Below are 16503 nucleotides of genomic sequence, written 5' to 3'. Positions count from 1 at the left end.
AGGAGTCATGGTTTCAAGACGAAGGATCATAAGCAGAGGCTCTGATCAAAAGATGAGTAAGTAGAATAGACTTAGAGGTGCACCCGATCAAATCTGGATTGGGAAAGAACCAGCTCATATCTGGAAGGATGTTTGAGCCGGAAAGAAAATTTCCAAGGATTAATTGATGATTGTGAGTATTCGCACACACGCTGAATCCATAGGAACAGAATGACAATCACAAAGAATTTTAAAGAATATTGCTAGACATATGGAATTAATCTTAATGCAAGCAGGCAAGGAGAATCAAGAGCAATAGGCTGCAGAGGATTTTGAAAGATCAGATAGCATTTTCAGGTATTTTGGAAAGCATATGAACAACTGTGGATGAACGAACCCCGGTTAAGTTAATTATCCGCAATGCAAAAAGAAGCTGCAAAGCAGAAGGCACAAAGGATTCTCGAAACAACGGAGAGTACTAGGGGTATCTTGTAACAACGGGAACAACTGGGGAAGAATGTACAAGCGGCAAGGATGTTATTCACGGGGATTATCGGTGGTCAGGAACTGCAAAGCAGTGGGCACAGGGGCACGGGAAACATCGAGGAGTATCTGCAGAATCTTCTGGCGAAGCAAGCAATCATCTGCAGTGAAGGGGCTCTCCAGGAGGAAGTGGTTACGAGATCCTAGAGTCAGAGTTAGTAAACTCGTTTAACCCGAATGGAAGAGAGATCAGAGTCCCAGAGTATAGACAAGGAATAAAAGATCCTAATACCACCCAATGGCGACGTGGGCCCGGAAGCCACACAACCAAGTTAGTAAAACAGTTTTGGACGACTAGACTCAACTTCGGCCAAGGAGTTGGAAAGGGGGCTACCTACAGGCAGTCGGCTCTGATACCAACTTGTGAGGCCCCTGATTCAATCGTACACTAATCATACACGCAAATGTGTACGATCAAGATCAAGGACTCACGGAAAGATATCACAACACAACTCTAGACACAAATTAAAATAATACAAGCTTTATATTACAAGCCAGGGGCCTCGAGGGCTCGAATACACAAGAGTCAGCGGAAGCAACAATATCTGAGTACAGACATGAGTTAGACAAGTATGCCTTAAGAAGGCCAGCACAAAAGCATCTACGATCGAAAAGGCAAGGCCTCCTGCCTGGGAGCCTCCTAACTACTGGTTGTCGATGGTCTCCACGTAGTAGTAGGCATCGATGGTGGCATCTGGCTCCTGGGCTCCGACATCTGGTTGCATCAACCGGAAAGAAGAAGAAAGGGGGAAAGGGGGAGCAAAGCAACCGTGAGTACTCATCCAAAGTACTCGCAAGCAAGGATCTACACTACATATGCAACATTATCAAAGGAAGGTTGTATATGTGGACTGGGCTGCAGAAATGCCAGAATAAGAGGGGGAGAAGCTAGTCCTATCGAAGACTGGCATCTTCTGGAAACCACCATCTTGCAGCAACAGGAGGGAGTAGAGTAGCATAAAGTAAAGTAGTAGTAGTGTTATCAACCTCGGCCAGAGATCCTTTCTCGACTCCCTGCGAGAAAGCAATCCCAGAGCCATACTATCCATTTCTCAATCCATGTCTCATCTCAAGTATTCAGTTCTAGTTGTATCGATCGGGATACAACTCCAAGTGTCCGTTACCATAGGACAGGCTATCGATAGATGTTTTCTTCCCTGCAGGGGTGCACCAACTTACCCACCATGCTCGATTAACTCCGGCCAGACACACTTTCCTGGGTCATGCCCGGCCTCGGCCAAACAATACGCCGCAACCCGACCTAGGCTTAATACAGAGGTCAGCACGCCGGACTAAACCTGTGCCCCCAGGGGTCATGGGCCATCGCCCCGGGAACTCCTGCACGTTGCGAACGCGGCCGGTGAGCAGACCTAGCTACCTCCTTAAAAAGGCAGGTGCTTACCAGTCCAACCCGGCGCGCGCCGCTCAGTCGCTGACGTCTATTAAGCTTCGGCTGATGTATACGATGCATAACGCCCATACTATGCCCACGTGATGGTGAGTGCTATCAGGCCAGAGGCCCCTCGGATCAAATATCCAAATCGTAGTGGATTAGGAACGCGCGGTAACAAGCAGGGACTCACGAAAGATGTGACCCCGGTGCCCCGTCTCGAGGACTTGCGGCAAGGGCTAGGAATGCCCGGCCACGCCTCGTAATTATCTCGCGGGCACCCTCAAGGTCAACCCGACTCCACATCACTCACGAGTACCCCTCAGGGTCGACCTGCCTTTCCAAGAAACAGTTGTAAAGTCCAAGTATCCGTGTGTCCAAACATCAAGGGGAAAACCCGAGGAATCACCCCCGGTGAATTCCACTCGATGTAATCATCAAGGTGAACGTAAGAGGAACCACCCCCGAGGTTCACACTTGAGGGGTTGCACGACAGAGTCGTATCGGAAGTGGTTAAGGCGGAATCACCCCTCAATGACCACGACCGAATAGCTACACTACAGGGTTAACATCATAAGTGCTCTAGAGGTCTCACCCTCGGCACTCGATAGTAACCCGGTAGTGTCGAGCAACTAAGGGGAAAGTGATGTGCGGTGCCGGGGCCTGGTCTTCGATCCCGTTGATCGTGTCTTCAATGATGAAGCAGGGCAACAAGGACAAGGTGGGGGTCACTGATGGATCACTAACCAACCTATACTAAGCAGTTTAGGATAAGCAGGTAGGTAACAATGAGCAGGTTACAGAAGCAGGCTATGCATCAGAATAGGAGCAAACAATAACAATAGCAAAATCTAATGCAAGCATGAGAGAATGGAATGGGCGATATCGAGATGATCAAAGGGGGGGCTTGCCTGGTTGCTCTGGCAAGGAGGGGTCGTCGGTGACGTAGTCGATCACAGTGGCATCGGCAGCCATCACGGGGTCTACCGAAGAGAAGAGGGGGGAGAAACAGTAAATACATAGCAAGCAAGAGCATAACAGGATAACAGGTAGAGCTAGACGTGTTCTAACACGGTGCTACACGCTACCGGCGAAGGGGGTAACATCCGGGAATGTTTCCCCGAAGCTGGCATTTTCGGACAGACAAACCGGAGGGGGAAGGTTGCATGTCCGCTATGCTAGAGGCATGTGACAGGTGAGCAGAGAGTGTATCCGGATTTGTCTCGTCGTTCTGAGCAACTTTCATGTAGAAAACATTTTCATCCGAGTTACCATTATCTTTCTATGAATTATCAAAGTTTTAAGCATTGTCTACATTTCTTTTATTAATCTAATTCGTTTATACTAAAAAGGCAGAATCCCTTTTACACCTACTAGGGGGCTAGCCATGTGTATGACAGTGGGGCCTGTGTCAAAGTCAATAGTTGACCCATCATGGTTGACCAGTAAACAGGGTCAAAGCGGGGCCCCATTTGCCCATGTGCCAAAAAGAGAATTAACTAAACTAATTTAAAACAAAGGGCCACATGTCATAAGCTATTAGGCTAATCTAGCACTAAACTGATACTATCTAAACAGCAGAATTAATCCTAGAACTAATCTAGCTAAATAGACCTAAACTAGTTTGGGCCAGCACCACACACACTCACACACACGTGCACTCACACAGCACACTCACACACACCACGGCCATGGCCTTGGCCATGGCGTAGCAGCCGCAGTCGGAGATAGCAGGCTGCAGTAGGACCAACAACCGAGCAGCGGCATAAGCATGGAGCAGCAGCGGCGGCAACTAGCGGGTACAGCAGCAATAATCAGCAGTAGGAAGCAAGAGCAGCAGCAGTTAACGAGCATCAGCAGCGGCAGGGGCGTTGAGGCAGTAGCAGCAGGTAGCAACGACAACGAGCGGCGGCGGCAGCAAGCAAAGCATCAACATAGTAAAAGCAAGCAACAGGAGGCACTAGCGACAGCAATACGAAGCAGCAGCGGCCGACAGCAGCGTCGGCAGGCGGGCTGCGCCCGCGACGGACAGGGGCGAGCGGGGATGGCGTGTAGCAGGGAGCGGCGGCCATGGCGGACGCGAGCGGAGGTGGGCGCGGGCGAGGCAAAGGCAGGCAGGGAGGCCTCGCGCGGGGGTGCAGGGGAGCGCCCAGGCGACGGCGGCCATGGGGTTGGGCGGACGGGCGCGCGCGGGGTGTGCAGGGGGGTCGTGGTGAGCTCACGCGGGAGCGGGGTCGGCGGACTACGACGACTAAAAAGGGAAAAACAGAGGGGTCGACGGAGGGGGCTCACAGTGAGCGTGGGGCGAGCTCGAGGAGGGTTGGGAGGCATCGGCGGTGGAGATCGACGGCGATGGCCGCGGTGGCCGTGGGCGAAGAAGAAGACGGGGGCGTCGTTGGTGTGGCTCCCCGGGCTCGATCCGGTGATGGAGATGATGAAGCAGTCGGTGGCCGCGAGATCGACGATGGCGCGGCGACGATGTCTCGGGCGTAGAGGAAGAGCGAGAGGAAGGGGATCTGGGGGGATGCTAGGGTTTCGGGGGAGAGGAAAAGGGGGCAGGGGCTGCTCTTAACCCCTCCGCGGCGCAGCAGTGCGCGTAGTCAAGCACTCGGCGGCCATGGCTCTTCGGCCTTCTCCTGTTCCAGGAGGAGGTCGAGAGGCTGGCCGAATTGGGCCAGGCCATACTGTAGGAACTAGAGCCCACTTGCACAGTAGCTTAGGTCCTTTTATTTTTATTATTTTTGTTTTAGTTTTCTACTCTACTTTGCATTTTATATAAATAGCAATTAAATTTTGTTCAATCTAACACTTGGCACATAAAAACTTTGTATATTTAGGAGCTAACACACGAAGTTTGGAGGCAGTTGGAGTAAAATAAATAATTGTTTATTTTGATAAAGCCAAAATAATTGTTGTAGGAACACTTATTATTTTACTAGGAATTTATTTTTGAGTCCAATGAAGTTGGTTTCAACACGGCAATGATCAAGGGAAATTATAGAATTATTCGAACATTTTAGTTTTACTGCTTGAAAATTTTATTTGTTTCACTTGATTTTTAATTCAAATTTGAATCATTTTGAAATAGAGTGAGTTTAGCAACAGTAACAGCGGTGACGTGCCCTCGCTAGTAGAGGGTTACTGTACCGTAATTATCCGGGCGTTACAACGACCACCATGACCGACCCCGTCCACACGGCCACCGCCCTCCCTGCGGGCTAGGAGCTTGTCGAGGAGCTCCGAACGCCTTCGCTACTTCGTCTGCGCTAACGAGATCAAGTCCAGCACCCCGGCATCGACGTCGCTGCCGTCTTCCTCAACCTTGGGCCACCGCGACATTGTCGTTCGATCCGCGCCGCCCCGAGCTCCCATGTCTTCCCCTAGGGCGCCATTGACACCGCCATGATCTCCTCTTGCCTTTCCCCTGTTTCCCCTCTCGTTTGCTCTCGTTAGGTATTTTGCCGTGGCCGAGAACCGCCGTCCGCCATGGCCATTGTAGGGGTAGCCACCGAGCTCCTCGGATTGACCCCGTGGCACATGCCCGCTCCTATGCACGCCCATGCCCGAGCCTGCCGCTCTTCTTCCGTGCCCGCGGGGCCACTCCCTCTCCATGCCCACGCCCGTGCTACACCGCGTCGGTCGCGCCCGCCGCCGCCACCGCACCACTGTGCCCCCGCGCGACACACACCCTGGCCGCGTGCCACACTCTCGCTGGCTGCGCTCGCCCCGTCTGCTGCCGTCTATCCCTTCGCTCGCCCCGCTGTCGCGCCCCTGCCTCGCGCCGCCTCCAGTCGTGGTCATCTTCTGCCGGCCGCCCCCTCAGCCACGCCGGCCGCATCTCTGCCCTCCACCGTCGGCTGCTTGCCTCGCCTGCTGCGTGCTGCTTCCTGCTGCTATGCGCTGCTCTACCGCTGGTACGCTGCTGTGCCATGCCCTCGACACCACCGTGGACAAATGTGGCGGAGGGATTGTTAATGGAGTACGAGAAGGAGGTGGCGGAGAAGGTGTGGAGAGGCAGGAGGTCTGGGGCGGTGTCACTTGGCTGTGGTGGAGGTGTTTATGCGAGAAGGAGCCGGAGTGGAAGGAGAGGTCACCATTGGAAAGAATCGCAAAAAAAAAAATCGGAGATCTCATTCCAAAAAATGCTAATATCGATGGAGGGGTGATTTCCTTCAATAGGTGGAAAACATAGGAAATATTGGTTGTTATCAAGGAAAGGTAAAAAATTAGGAAAGTTAGGATTTTTGAACTAATTTCTATGCAAATGAGGTTTTATTGTTTGGTAACGTGATATCAGTACCTGCCCGTTTGTGACGTGTCTGATTAGGAAAGTTTGCAAATGTTAAGAAACTATTTATTGGGAGGAAAGTTGTGACGTGTCTGTTATTTGTTTCCTAAAACACATTTCACTAATAAGAGAAATCGATTGATTTAGATAAGTTAGAAAAATTAGATTAAAATGTATTATTTGTTTTCTGAAAATCTGTTATTTGTTTCCTAAGACAAATTGAACCAATAAAAGGAATCGATTGATTTGCATAATTTAAAAGAGTTAGATCCGTGATTTGTTATACGTTAGGAAAGTTCTGGTTGTAAGTGGAGAGAAAAATAAACAGATGGACCAGGGTGGGAGGGGGTGGTGGGAGGAGAGACGAAAAAACCAGCGAAAATAAACCGCGGAGACTATTCACCAGGGTGGGAGGGGGTGGTGGGAGGAGACACAAAAAAAACCAACGAAAATAAACCACGGAGACTATTCACCAACTCGTCCATTAGAAGTATAGCTCAAAACGCTTTATTTTTCCGACAGAAGCGTGTGGCGGCGAGACATGACAACTCACTATACTACAAACTACATCGAAGAAAGTTGGCTCGAGGCACCCCCGGAGCCTTAAAGGTGTGGATCGGTGTCTCCTTGTGTCATGTGGGTGAGAATTCTCCAGTGACCATGAGCATGTGTTTTTTGAGTCGATCGAGAATGCCCAAAGCAAAGAACAATAAGGTAGAGAGACACATGGCAAGGGAAAAAGATAATAGGAATAACATGAAACAAATTGAGTACTATTCATGCAAGCATGTTACTTAGAATATCAACATTTTTGTGATACCGGTCACGTATACTAATCTCTATAAGTTTGAGCCAACGTCACATAATAATACTAGGAGAGCTAGACAAAGATTGGTTCTCTCTGGGGGTGGGGGGGGGGGGGGGGGTGGGGGGTTTGCAAAAGCTCTAACTTTTAATGTAAAACTCATATAAAAGAATTTTCTTCACTAAATTTGTCAAGATTGGGATGGAGTGGGTGCGGGGCTGCAGCCTCAAGTTTGCTTCAACAAAATTTCTCTCGTCTTAGCACATTTTTGCATCTCAACTCGTACTTTACACTATGAAGTGCTAGAACTATTATAGTACAAATCGTATTACTACAAGCGACCCACTAATAATTTGTTGAAAATATATTGATTCTAAAAATATGAACATCGGTGAACCAACTTGTGATTGAATGGTTAGAGGGACAGTGGTATCCCGAGCCCACCAGGGTTAAGTTCTGGTGCTCACATTTATTTCTGAATTTATTTCAGTATTTCCGGCGATGCAAGAATGGAAACCTGAAATGGAACTCGGAAACATAGTTTTATGGTCGTAAGAAGCAAGAATGTGTCTATTCCAAAATAAAAAGAACAACAATTAAATGTTATGGTATACATAGAATTCCGTGAGATTACGAAAATTCTTCCATCGAAGGGCCGAAAACGCATTCGACTTGAGGGTAGACCAATGATGAAGGCGGATCTCATGCCGCACTGTCCAAACTCCAAAGCAGGGGAAGCCAAAGCTACCGTACCGTCCAACCAGTCACCAGGAATCATCTGCCGCCAGTCCATGACAGCTGGGCCACGATCTATCTTGGCCCCACAAGTCATCGGTTGTTCAGCCAAACCACGCGCCCGAGCCGCAAGTGTGCAGCGCACCGAACAGCCACCGGGAGAACACTTCCGTTTCTGACACACCCCACCACCCCCCGTCGCATCGCCGTCGCGACGGCGCTCCTACAAATACACCGACCATGTCGGCCTCCTGACCCGCCGCCATCCCGGATCCCGATGCCCCAGGCCCGAATTCCAACAACTACCGCCCGCTCCACTTCGTCCCTAGCTCGAAGCCTACGACCGGGGGCGAGGGGCCAAACCCTGCCCTAGGGTTTGGGTTTCGAGCCGGATCGATCCGGCCAGGGTTCGGCGGAGCGGCTTTCAATGGGGGATCGGGACGAGGAGGAGGAGCTCCAGATGGCGCTCCGCATGAGCCTCCACGGCTCGCCGCCGGCGCAGCCCGAGCCCAAGCGCAGCAAGCCCCCATCGCCCGCCGGGGAGTCGCCTGAGGCGGAGGCACGCCGCAAGCAGCGCGAGCTCATGGCCGCCGCCGCCGAGAAGCGCCTCCGCGCCGTCGCCCCGCCTGCCGCCGTCGCCCCGCCCGTCACCGTCGCCCCGCCCGTCACCGTCGCCCCGCCCGCCGCCGTCGTGGTGCCGCCGCCGTCCCAGCCGACGGCCGTGGTGGCGGAGCAACCTTCCGCCCCGGAGGACGTGAAGGTGGAGTCGGAATCAACCGTGGTACCTATGGAGGATGTGAAGGAGGCGGAAGTGGAGTTGGAGGTTGATGTGGGAGAGGAGGAGAAAGGGGAGGAGTTGCATCCGGAGCTCGCTGAGAAGCTCTGGCTCATGGTGTTTGGGAGTGGGGTTTCAAAGGCAGTGCTGGCGCAGTGGAGCAATCAGGGTATCAGGTGAGCTTTTGTTTGGTACTTCAGTCTCATTAATATGTGTATATGGGTGAAAAATAGAGGGATACTTTGATTTCTGGAGCACTTACCCATTCACCGAAATAGAAATCCGGCATTGATTCCAGAATAGGATATGGGATGTGATATAGGATGAGTGATATCCGGTTTTGTAACGGAACTATTCGGATAATATAATCTATGATATACGGGACAAGCTAACTTGCTCAGCCTATAGATCTTAGCCCACCGCTCATATCCGGCCCTTTTGAAGGCCTGACCCATTGCTTGTGTGGCTATCGACCTTCCTGATGCTGTACTTGTACATATTTTTCTTGGAAAGGTGCCTTTGGTAGGTTAATTTCACATTGTCTTGCACGGTACATGTCATCCAATGTCATCGTACAACAAGTGGAAACCATATATTTACGAGTTAATTTGCCTTGTTGAATTATTCATGTAGTTGCATTTTGGAAATTGTATGGTTGATTGATCTTTATATTGCCATATAAATGGTTTATGTTTTATACAGTTCTTATTTGATTAACATTAGTACCCGGTAATATTTGCATTTGTACTCATATCGGGCACGACACATGTCCAACTCTGAGTCCCACGAAAAAAATGTGGTTTAGGGTACGAAATGAGCGACATATGTCCATATCCGCTCTGATTTCACCTCCCATATCTGTAAGATAATGGCCTTTGGTGACTTCGTTGCTTTCATTGTCTAAGTAGGTTATGTTAAGTTTCTGTTCTGATGGGCATGGTGATGGGCACCTAGAAATTAGTGTTAGACATGTGTTTATGAGATTAGGGTTTAGTGTCCCACTGTCCCTGAATACTCGAGGATTGGGTGTCAATCAATGGTTCAGTGTTCTGTGAAGACAGACTGATGTGGACATATATTGTGTATTTTAGTTGTTTCTGCCAGCGAATGATAGTCATGATTCAAAGTGATCATACATGGTTATGTGTATCTTTGAGGATCGAATCATGGTAGGAGACTAAGAGAACAAGAGGTTGTCCTTGAGGTTACTTAGATTGGCATCTGGGCATCCTTAACTGTACTCATTTATACTACCTCCGTCCGGGTTTAAAGGGCCGTCCGACCAATTCTCCAGGACCAAGGCAGCGCAGCGGTACACAAAGCAGCGGGCCATACTTTGCTCCAATTAATGCGTTAATCGTTAGCCTTTCTCCAAATTCGCCAATCAGCAAGCCTGCACGCCACAAGTCTCGCGCGCAGCCGCACGGCCAGCCAACCAGCGCGCTCTCATGCCAGCTCTTTCATCCGTCCCCACGTATCCCAGAACAAATGCTTGTTAATCCGCGAATTAACACAGGGCAATAAATACCCGGCCTATAAATCTGGACTGTGTGTTGTGGCCCTCCGGCCCTTTAAACCCGGACGAGGTAGTAGTATACATATGAAACATTGCCATAGCATATATGGAGAACACAAATTTGGTAGTTAATAAATACTCCATGCATGGCAAAATGTAAGTTCCATAATTTTTTTCTTTTCTCGTGGCAGAATAGATGTGCATGGAGATGTGTTCTCTGACTTGCATTTCCTTTTTGTTTCTTGTTGTTAAGTTAAACATTGGTAGTACCTCTCCATTTTCCAACCCAATTATGAGAAACGTTCTATATATCATGGCAGTTTCAATCGCAGAAACTAGCAATTAAAGATGACATTGGTCGTGCTCTATAATTTAATATTCATGCCATACATGATACATGAGCTTCCAGTACTAGTAAATTTTCTCTTTGAGAGGAGTACAGATCTGATGGAAGCATATTGAAGTTGGACGCGAGAAATATTGGGTTAGAGCCGGCACCGCAGCGCTTGCTGCTTGCTGGCCAGAGGGTTGGGATGTTTCACTGATTCCCCGAGGACCTTGTTTTTCTGCCTTTTTCCTTGCCTCTGCCCGCCTGAGTGTGATTTGCTTTCTTCCTACCTTTTAAATACAAGAGGTCCCTGGGTTCGAACCAGCCTTTCTGCATTGCACTTCGCAGGGGTAAGACTAGGTTCCTATAATCCCTCCCCAGACCCCACCTTGTGTGCGAGCTTCTATACACTGGGTCTGTCCTACCTTTTAAATACAACCAGACATCGCGTTTTCTCGAAAAATGGTTCACTTTCCTGTGCTCTTCCTGCTTCCTGCTTCCTGCCAGGTTCTGGCATCCAGTTTTGACCGGTTACCAGTGGGGTTTCGTCAAATTCTGATGGTTTTGGATTTCAGAATTTGAAATAAACAAAACAAAAGGTTTCATCAACCTCAATTTTTAAGTAGTTATGTTAATTCACGCTTCTTTGTTGTACCAATTGTAGCTTCTTGCCGTATCCATTCTGGATGTGATCATATCAGCTAGAAGATACTGCATACTTTTAATAAAGGAATTTAAATTCAAAATAAACCATCCGATTTATATTACCTTGGCACTGTCCCATTCCTGGCAGTAACTGGCCGGTACTGCCAGGAAATGGAACCCACCCTGGATAAGAACTTATGGCATGTTGGCCATTACAAATAATGGGCATTTGCCATGGCTAGCTAATACCATGTTTGATGTCTTGTCATCAAAGGTAACTTCGTTAGGGGTGTTTGTGAAAATAACTGCTGCTGGAGTTGCAAATATCTTCATAATTATGCATTGGTGGTTGAGAAAAATAATTATGTAGCGATCAAAGGGCCTACGTGCAACAATTTTAAGCCACTGCTATTTTTTGCATGGGAACAGTATGGGAGAACCATGCAGCACAGAGCATCAAGCATTTTGGGTGAAACGCGGTCCTTCAGGAGCTCCAGTTCTGAACATTTTTCTTCTTCTAAGCTTTCTAGGATTGACTTGATCAATTTTATTTTGTTTCTCTGAATCCAGCTTGGATCGCATGTCTTCACTCTCACACATCAAAGGGACCTTTTAGTTTGAATAAGTTTTTGCGCAATTGACTTAACACGTGAAGTTTTAAGTATGCCTTTGGTATATTGGTGCTCCGAGTCCAAGTTAAAAGTGTGATTATTTTGAATTATGACTCTGATTGCTGGCAAATTCTGGCGATGAAGTAGGAAAATTTCCAGATTTGACAGTTAACAGGAATTTGCATGCCTGCACCATTAGAAATTAACGCATACAGTTTCTTGGAAATATCATAGCATTGATCCTATCACACCTTTCATTGCAGTCATACAATTGAATGCTATTTTTCTAATTATTGTTAAAATGTATGCAGGTTCAGCTCTGACCCAGAAACAGCTATGGGACTGGTACAACATGAAGGTGGCCCTTGTGGTGTCTTAGCTACAGTGCAGGTACATCATTGTTGCTTTAGCTAATTGTGTTTGATTGAGTGTTATTGTGGGCATTTTTGCTGTCTAGAATTCTACATGTTTCCTTGCCTTAACTGGGTGTCACTTCAGTTGGACTGCCTGAACTTTGGTCAATACTATGAACCGCCAACTCAACACAGAGCTAAACTGAGGAGGGGTCAACACTGATTGGTGTATGATTAAGTAGTGATTTCAATTCACAGTTAGCCAAAAAGTTCCATGTAGTGCTAAAATCGCAGGAGGGGCCAAGGCCCAGGTTGGTCCCAACCAAGCTCTGCCCCCGCGCCTAAGCATCCTGTGTAGTGACCCTGGTAAATTGAACAGACGTGTAAGAGATAGGTTGGAGAATTCTGCCGTTACTTAAATTTCTTTCCTACTTACAAAGATTTGAGTTGGTGGTGAGTTCACTCATTCTCCATTCTACTCTCACCTGGGACTAACAATCTTGCAAAAGTCACAAGTAATAAATGCACTCGATACTCGCACGTCGGAGCATTACCCTGGGAAATGGCACAAATAAATAATTGCACACTTACTCGTATAAGTAAACAAGTACGCTCTTACTCACGTGGGACCAGCGTTCTTGTAAAAGACACAAATTAACACATACATGACAAATCTCAAACTCCTGATGAATTGAACAGACGTGTAAGAGATAGGTTGGGGCAGTCTGCCGTTACTTAAATTTCTTTCCTACTTACAAAGATTTGAGTTGGTGGTTGAGTTCACTCCTCACTCTCCATTCTACTCACACCTGGGACTAACAATCTTGCAAAAGTCACAAGTAATAAATGAACTCCATACTCGCAAGTGGGAGAATCGCCCTGGGAGAAGGCACAAGTAAATAATTGCACACTTACTCGTATAAGTAAACAAGCACGCTTTTACTCACGTGGGACCAGCATTTTTGTAAAAGGCACAAAGTAACACATACAGGACGAACCTCAAACTCAAAACATTGCTATGGGTTTTACCTTCCACCACTCAACCAACCAACTCTTCACATGCTATAGCATATAGAGCAAACGATTTTACTTATTCAAACGGGATGAAAGATGCCATTCCGCTGCTATCTTTCTTCCTCAATCACCTCCCATGTGTCGCTTCTCTTCCCTATGCTTATCCTTTCCCAACCTTGCAACCCTCCCATGGTTGTTTCAGTTGCTTCAGGGCATCACTGCCTGCAACTCTTCCCTGTCATTTCGCTCTTTTTTCTAGCTGGATCTCGTGCAGCGATCAAATCACACATACGCCTTCCCATTAATCTTCTATGCTGGGTGGCTAACTCAGATTTTTTGGTTTTGTAATAATGCACAGGCACTGAGCTAGTTATGCCAAAAAGCGTTTAAAGCTGAGTAGCTCTACCGGTCGACCTTTTTTCTTCTTATATGAGCTCGCCTTGGTCCAATTTAAAATCCTGTTTCCTGATTTTTTTATCTCTAATTTATCCTGATGAACAAACCCTATCGTTGGTGGTCACAAATCTGTACTTTTCTTAGTAAGGTCTGGTAGGACCGCTGGGGCATCCTGCTGTTACATTAAATCAGCAGAGAAGTTGTTCAAAGCTGAGCAGCTTATCTGACTTATACCTTTTTCTTGTATATAAGCCTATGATTTTTTTTTCTAATTTGTCACAGTAATGTGTTTACAGACGAGATCTAACTATTTATTTAGCTATCTGTTGTGCAATTGTTTCTGCTATCACCAAGCTCAACATTTCTGATGGCAACTTCTCATGTTCTCTTTTTGCAGGCATATGTCCTTAAATATCTTCTGTTTTTCTCTGATAATTTGGGTAACCCAGAGGTCAGTGATCCATCATTTGCTCTTGGACAAAGACGATTTTATCAGAGTTCTTTTGCTGCAAGGGATGATTTTTCTTCTCTTACCGAGGATGGAAAGACGAGGTGGTTTCTTTTGCTCCTTAAAAACCATACTGATGCCAGTGTTGTCTTTTAGCTAATTATCTACGTATTCAGTAATTCTTCTGAACCACCGTTCTTCATTATGAAAATAAAAACATAGCAGACTGACGTGGGAGATTTTTTTTTTAATTTAAGCCCACGGCATTTCTTAGTTAGTTCTCTATTCATGTGTTTGTGACAGATCCCTTGATTTACCAAACCAAAAGCTGTGTTTCAGTGAACTATTAAAAATCCTTGCCATTTTATTACTTTATTGAAACAACAGCCATGCTCTAATGTTTATTCCGTGGAGAACCTAAATGCTTCCATACCTATTATTTCCCCACGTTAATATTTTAGAATTGATATTCTAAATGTATCATGAAACATTATACAGTTTGCAGCATTGTACTTTCTTATTATTCTTGATACTCAAACGGCTGTTTATTGATTTTTTTTTACTAGAGCATTGGTTCATGCTATGGTGGAAATTCTATTTTTATGTGGAACTGGGAAAAGAGCTGTTGTGGCATTCATTGGAGGTGTCATTCGTGAGGTAAGTGGACTTGATAACAATCAGGTGCTTGTAAGCTTTGAGATGCTTCAAAGTTGATTATACTTCCATATACAGCATGACGACAATTCTCTTTTGGAACTTGCAGCAGAAAGTTGATGCTGCTTTGGAAGGCATTTCTGTTGAATCGGCAATTGATTTCCAGAAAGTTCTTAGAATAATTACATTTACCTCAAGGAAGGATGCATTCAACATGCTTCTGGCAAACATTCCTCTGTTTCGAAGTCGACTGGGTGCCATGTTATTTCTTATCTCTTCTTTACTTTCACGGGGACTGGTATGTCTATGTCTATGTTTTGTGGTGTGCATTTTTTTTTTTGCTTGCACAGTTGAATAAATTGCAAACTCAGTGGTGTATTTGAACTTCAATCAATTTTGAACCAGGATTGTATCCAAGCAGATAGGGATGATCCAAGCCAACCATTGGTCACAGCTCCATTTGGGCATGCTTCTCAGGTACTGATAGCATTATCAACTCCAGTATTTTAGCACGACTTGCTTACTGTGACACCCTGCCATTTAGTACCACACTGTCAGTTTAACTCGAGTTACACTTGCACATAAGTCTTGTTTGTGCAAGCAGTGTCACTTCAGGTTTAACCCTTTTATGTGAAGTGAGGACAAACATATAAACTTATAAGTATGGTATTTACGGATGCATGCCCACTCCATGATGAACAGGGCTGTTGGCTTCTTTGGATCGCAGCATATCACACTTGACATAGCAATTCAGTGCTTACTGTTGGAATACAGTGCTGGACTCACTTGAAAGCTATAAATATTGAACAACGTTTTATGTACTAGGACTGCCCATTATTATCAGTAATATCTATACATTACATTACAACCTAGTGTGGTCTTTTGCAGGAAATTGTAAATTTATTGCTTTGTGGAGAGGCTGTCCCAAATGTATTTGATGGCAAGATGGACCTTGGTGGCGGCATGTCCCTGAAAGGCATTCCAAGTGATGTTGAAGTTGGGTTCCTTACCCTTCTGGAATCACTAAATTTGTGCAAGGTTGGTCAGTACCTAAAGTGCCCGAAATGGCCTATATGGGTGGTGGGAAGTGAAAGTCACTACACTGTCCTTTTTGCCCTAAATCCCAACGTCCAAGAGGAGAATGAGCTGGAAGAGCGTGAATCCAAAATTAGGAGGGCATTTGATGCGCAAGACCAGAGTGGAGGTGGAGGCTTTATTGCGGTGGAGGGATTCCAGCAAGTTCTGAGGGACACCGACATAACATTTCCTTCTGACAAGCTCGACGATCTCTGTAATGCGGGCGTTATAGTATGGAGTGAGTTCTGGCAGGCACTGCTTCAGTTGGATAAAAGGGCTGGAGGCATGAAAGATCCAACTGGCCTTATGGGCAAGAAGCAATTCACTATCTACCACTTCAATGGAATTGCCAAGTCAGTGCTTAATGGGAGTGGAAACACAGGAGGCTCAACTCCAATACAAAGACCTAGGATATGCAAGTTAAATGTGAGCGTCCCACCTAGGTGGACGCAGGATGAATATCTAGCTGATGTTGTAAGCTCATCGGCCAGCGGCAGCAAGAATGACAGTGTTCTTTCTCTTGCTCCACCAGTTCAGACTGCTTGTCAGCATGCGCCACTAGTGGACTGCATTAGAACTCGATGGCCACGGGCAGCTTGCAGCTGGTCTGGAGATGTGCCGAGTATCGTCTGATCTGATGCTTGAATTCCAGTCATATCACTTGTTGGGCTGATTTCGAGCAGACTGCTTGAACTCCCATAGTGTTGACCATGCCATGCAAAGTTTTGGAAGGGGCTGCTGGTGTTGATGAATATATGTTTTCCCCCATCGACATGAATCCTTTTTATCGCGTCATCTTATCAGGGACATGAGTTTTCTTTTTTCTTTTAATTGACATTAGATGTATACACCTTTTATGGACATGCTGTTAAGTCTCGAGGCACATTCTTTCCTGTACACAGATGATTTTGTTGTAGTTTATTTTATATCTGACACAGAGCTGAGC

At 46.7% G+C, this 16503-nt stretch overlaps 1 protein-coding gene across 2 annotated transcripts; it reads left to right on the top strand.

Annotated features, from left to right (window-relative positions):
• Nucleotides 1-7895: 7895 nt before the first annotated feature.
• On the top strand, nt 7896-16492 carry LOC123053282 (ubiquitin carboxyl-terminal hydrolase MINDY-3). 2 transcript variants are annotated; one of them, XM_044476738.1, is made up of 7 exons: nt 7896-8691; nt 11927-12005; nt 13776-13930; nt 14393-14483; nt 14593-14778; nt 14886-14957; nt 15369-16492. In XM_044476738.1, the coding sequence occupies exons 1-7, from the start codon at nt 8168-8170 to the stop codon at nt 16188-16190; spliced, it is 1929 nt and encodes a 642-aa protein (XP_044332673.1). In that variant the 5' UTR covers nt 7896-8167; the 3' UTR covers nt 16191-16492. The 2 variants fall into 2 exon arrangements, with proteins under 2 accessions (XP_044332673.1, XP_044332672.1); XM_044476737.1 differs by having other exon boundaries at nt 7897-8691; nt 14590-14778.
• The last annotated feature ends 11 nt before the right edge of the window (nt 16493-16503 follow it).

The sequence above is a fragment of the Triticum aestivum genome, chromosome 2D, assembly GCF_018294505.1.
Source record: "Triticum aestivum cultivar Chinese Spring chromosome 2D, IWGSC CS RefSeq v2.1, whole genome shotgun sequence".
Lineage (NCBI taxonomy): Eukaryota > Viridiplantae > Streptophyta > Magnoliopsida > Poales > Poaceae > Triticum > Triticum aestivum.
The sequence above is the reverse complement of the archived record's forward strand: the minus strand, read 5'-3'. Positions and strand labels throughout refer to the sequence as shown.

Bases quoted from the DNA above. Each gene is read 5' to 3' on its own strand.
- LOC123053282 (XM_044476737.1), top strand. From the start codon at position 8,168: ATGGGGGATCGGGACGAGGAGGAGGAGCTCCAGATGGCGCTCCGCATG. The intron at 13,931-14,392 runs GTGGTTTCTTTT...TTTTTTTACTAG, and splicing joins ACCGAGGATGGAAAGACGAG to AGCATTGGTTCATGCTATGG. The intron at 14,484-14,589 runs GTAAGTGGACTT...TGGAACTTGCAG, and splicing joins TTGGAGGTGTCATTCGTGAG to CAGAAAGTTGATGCTGCTTT.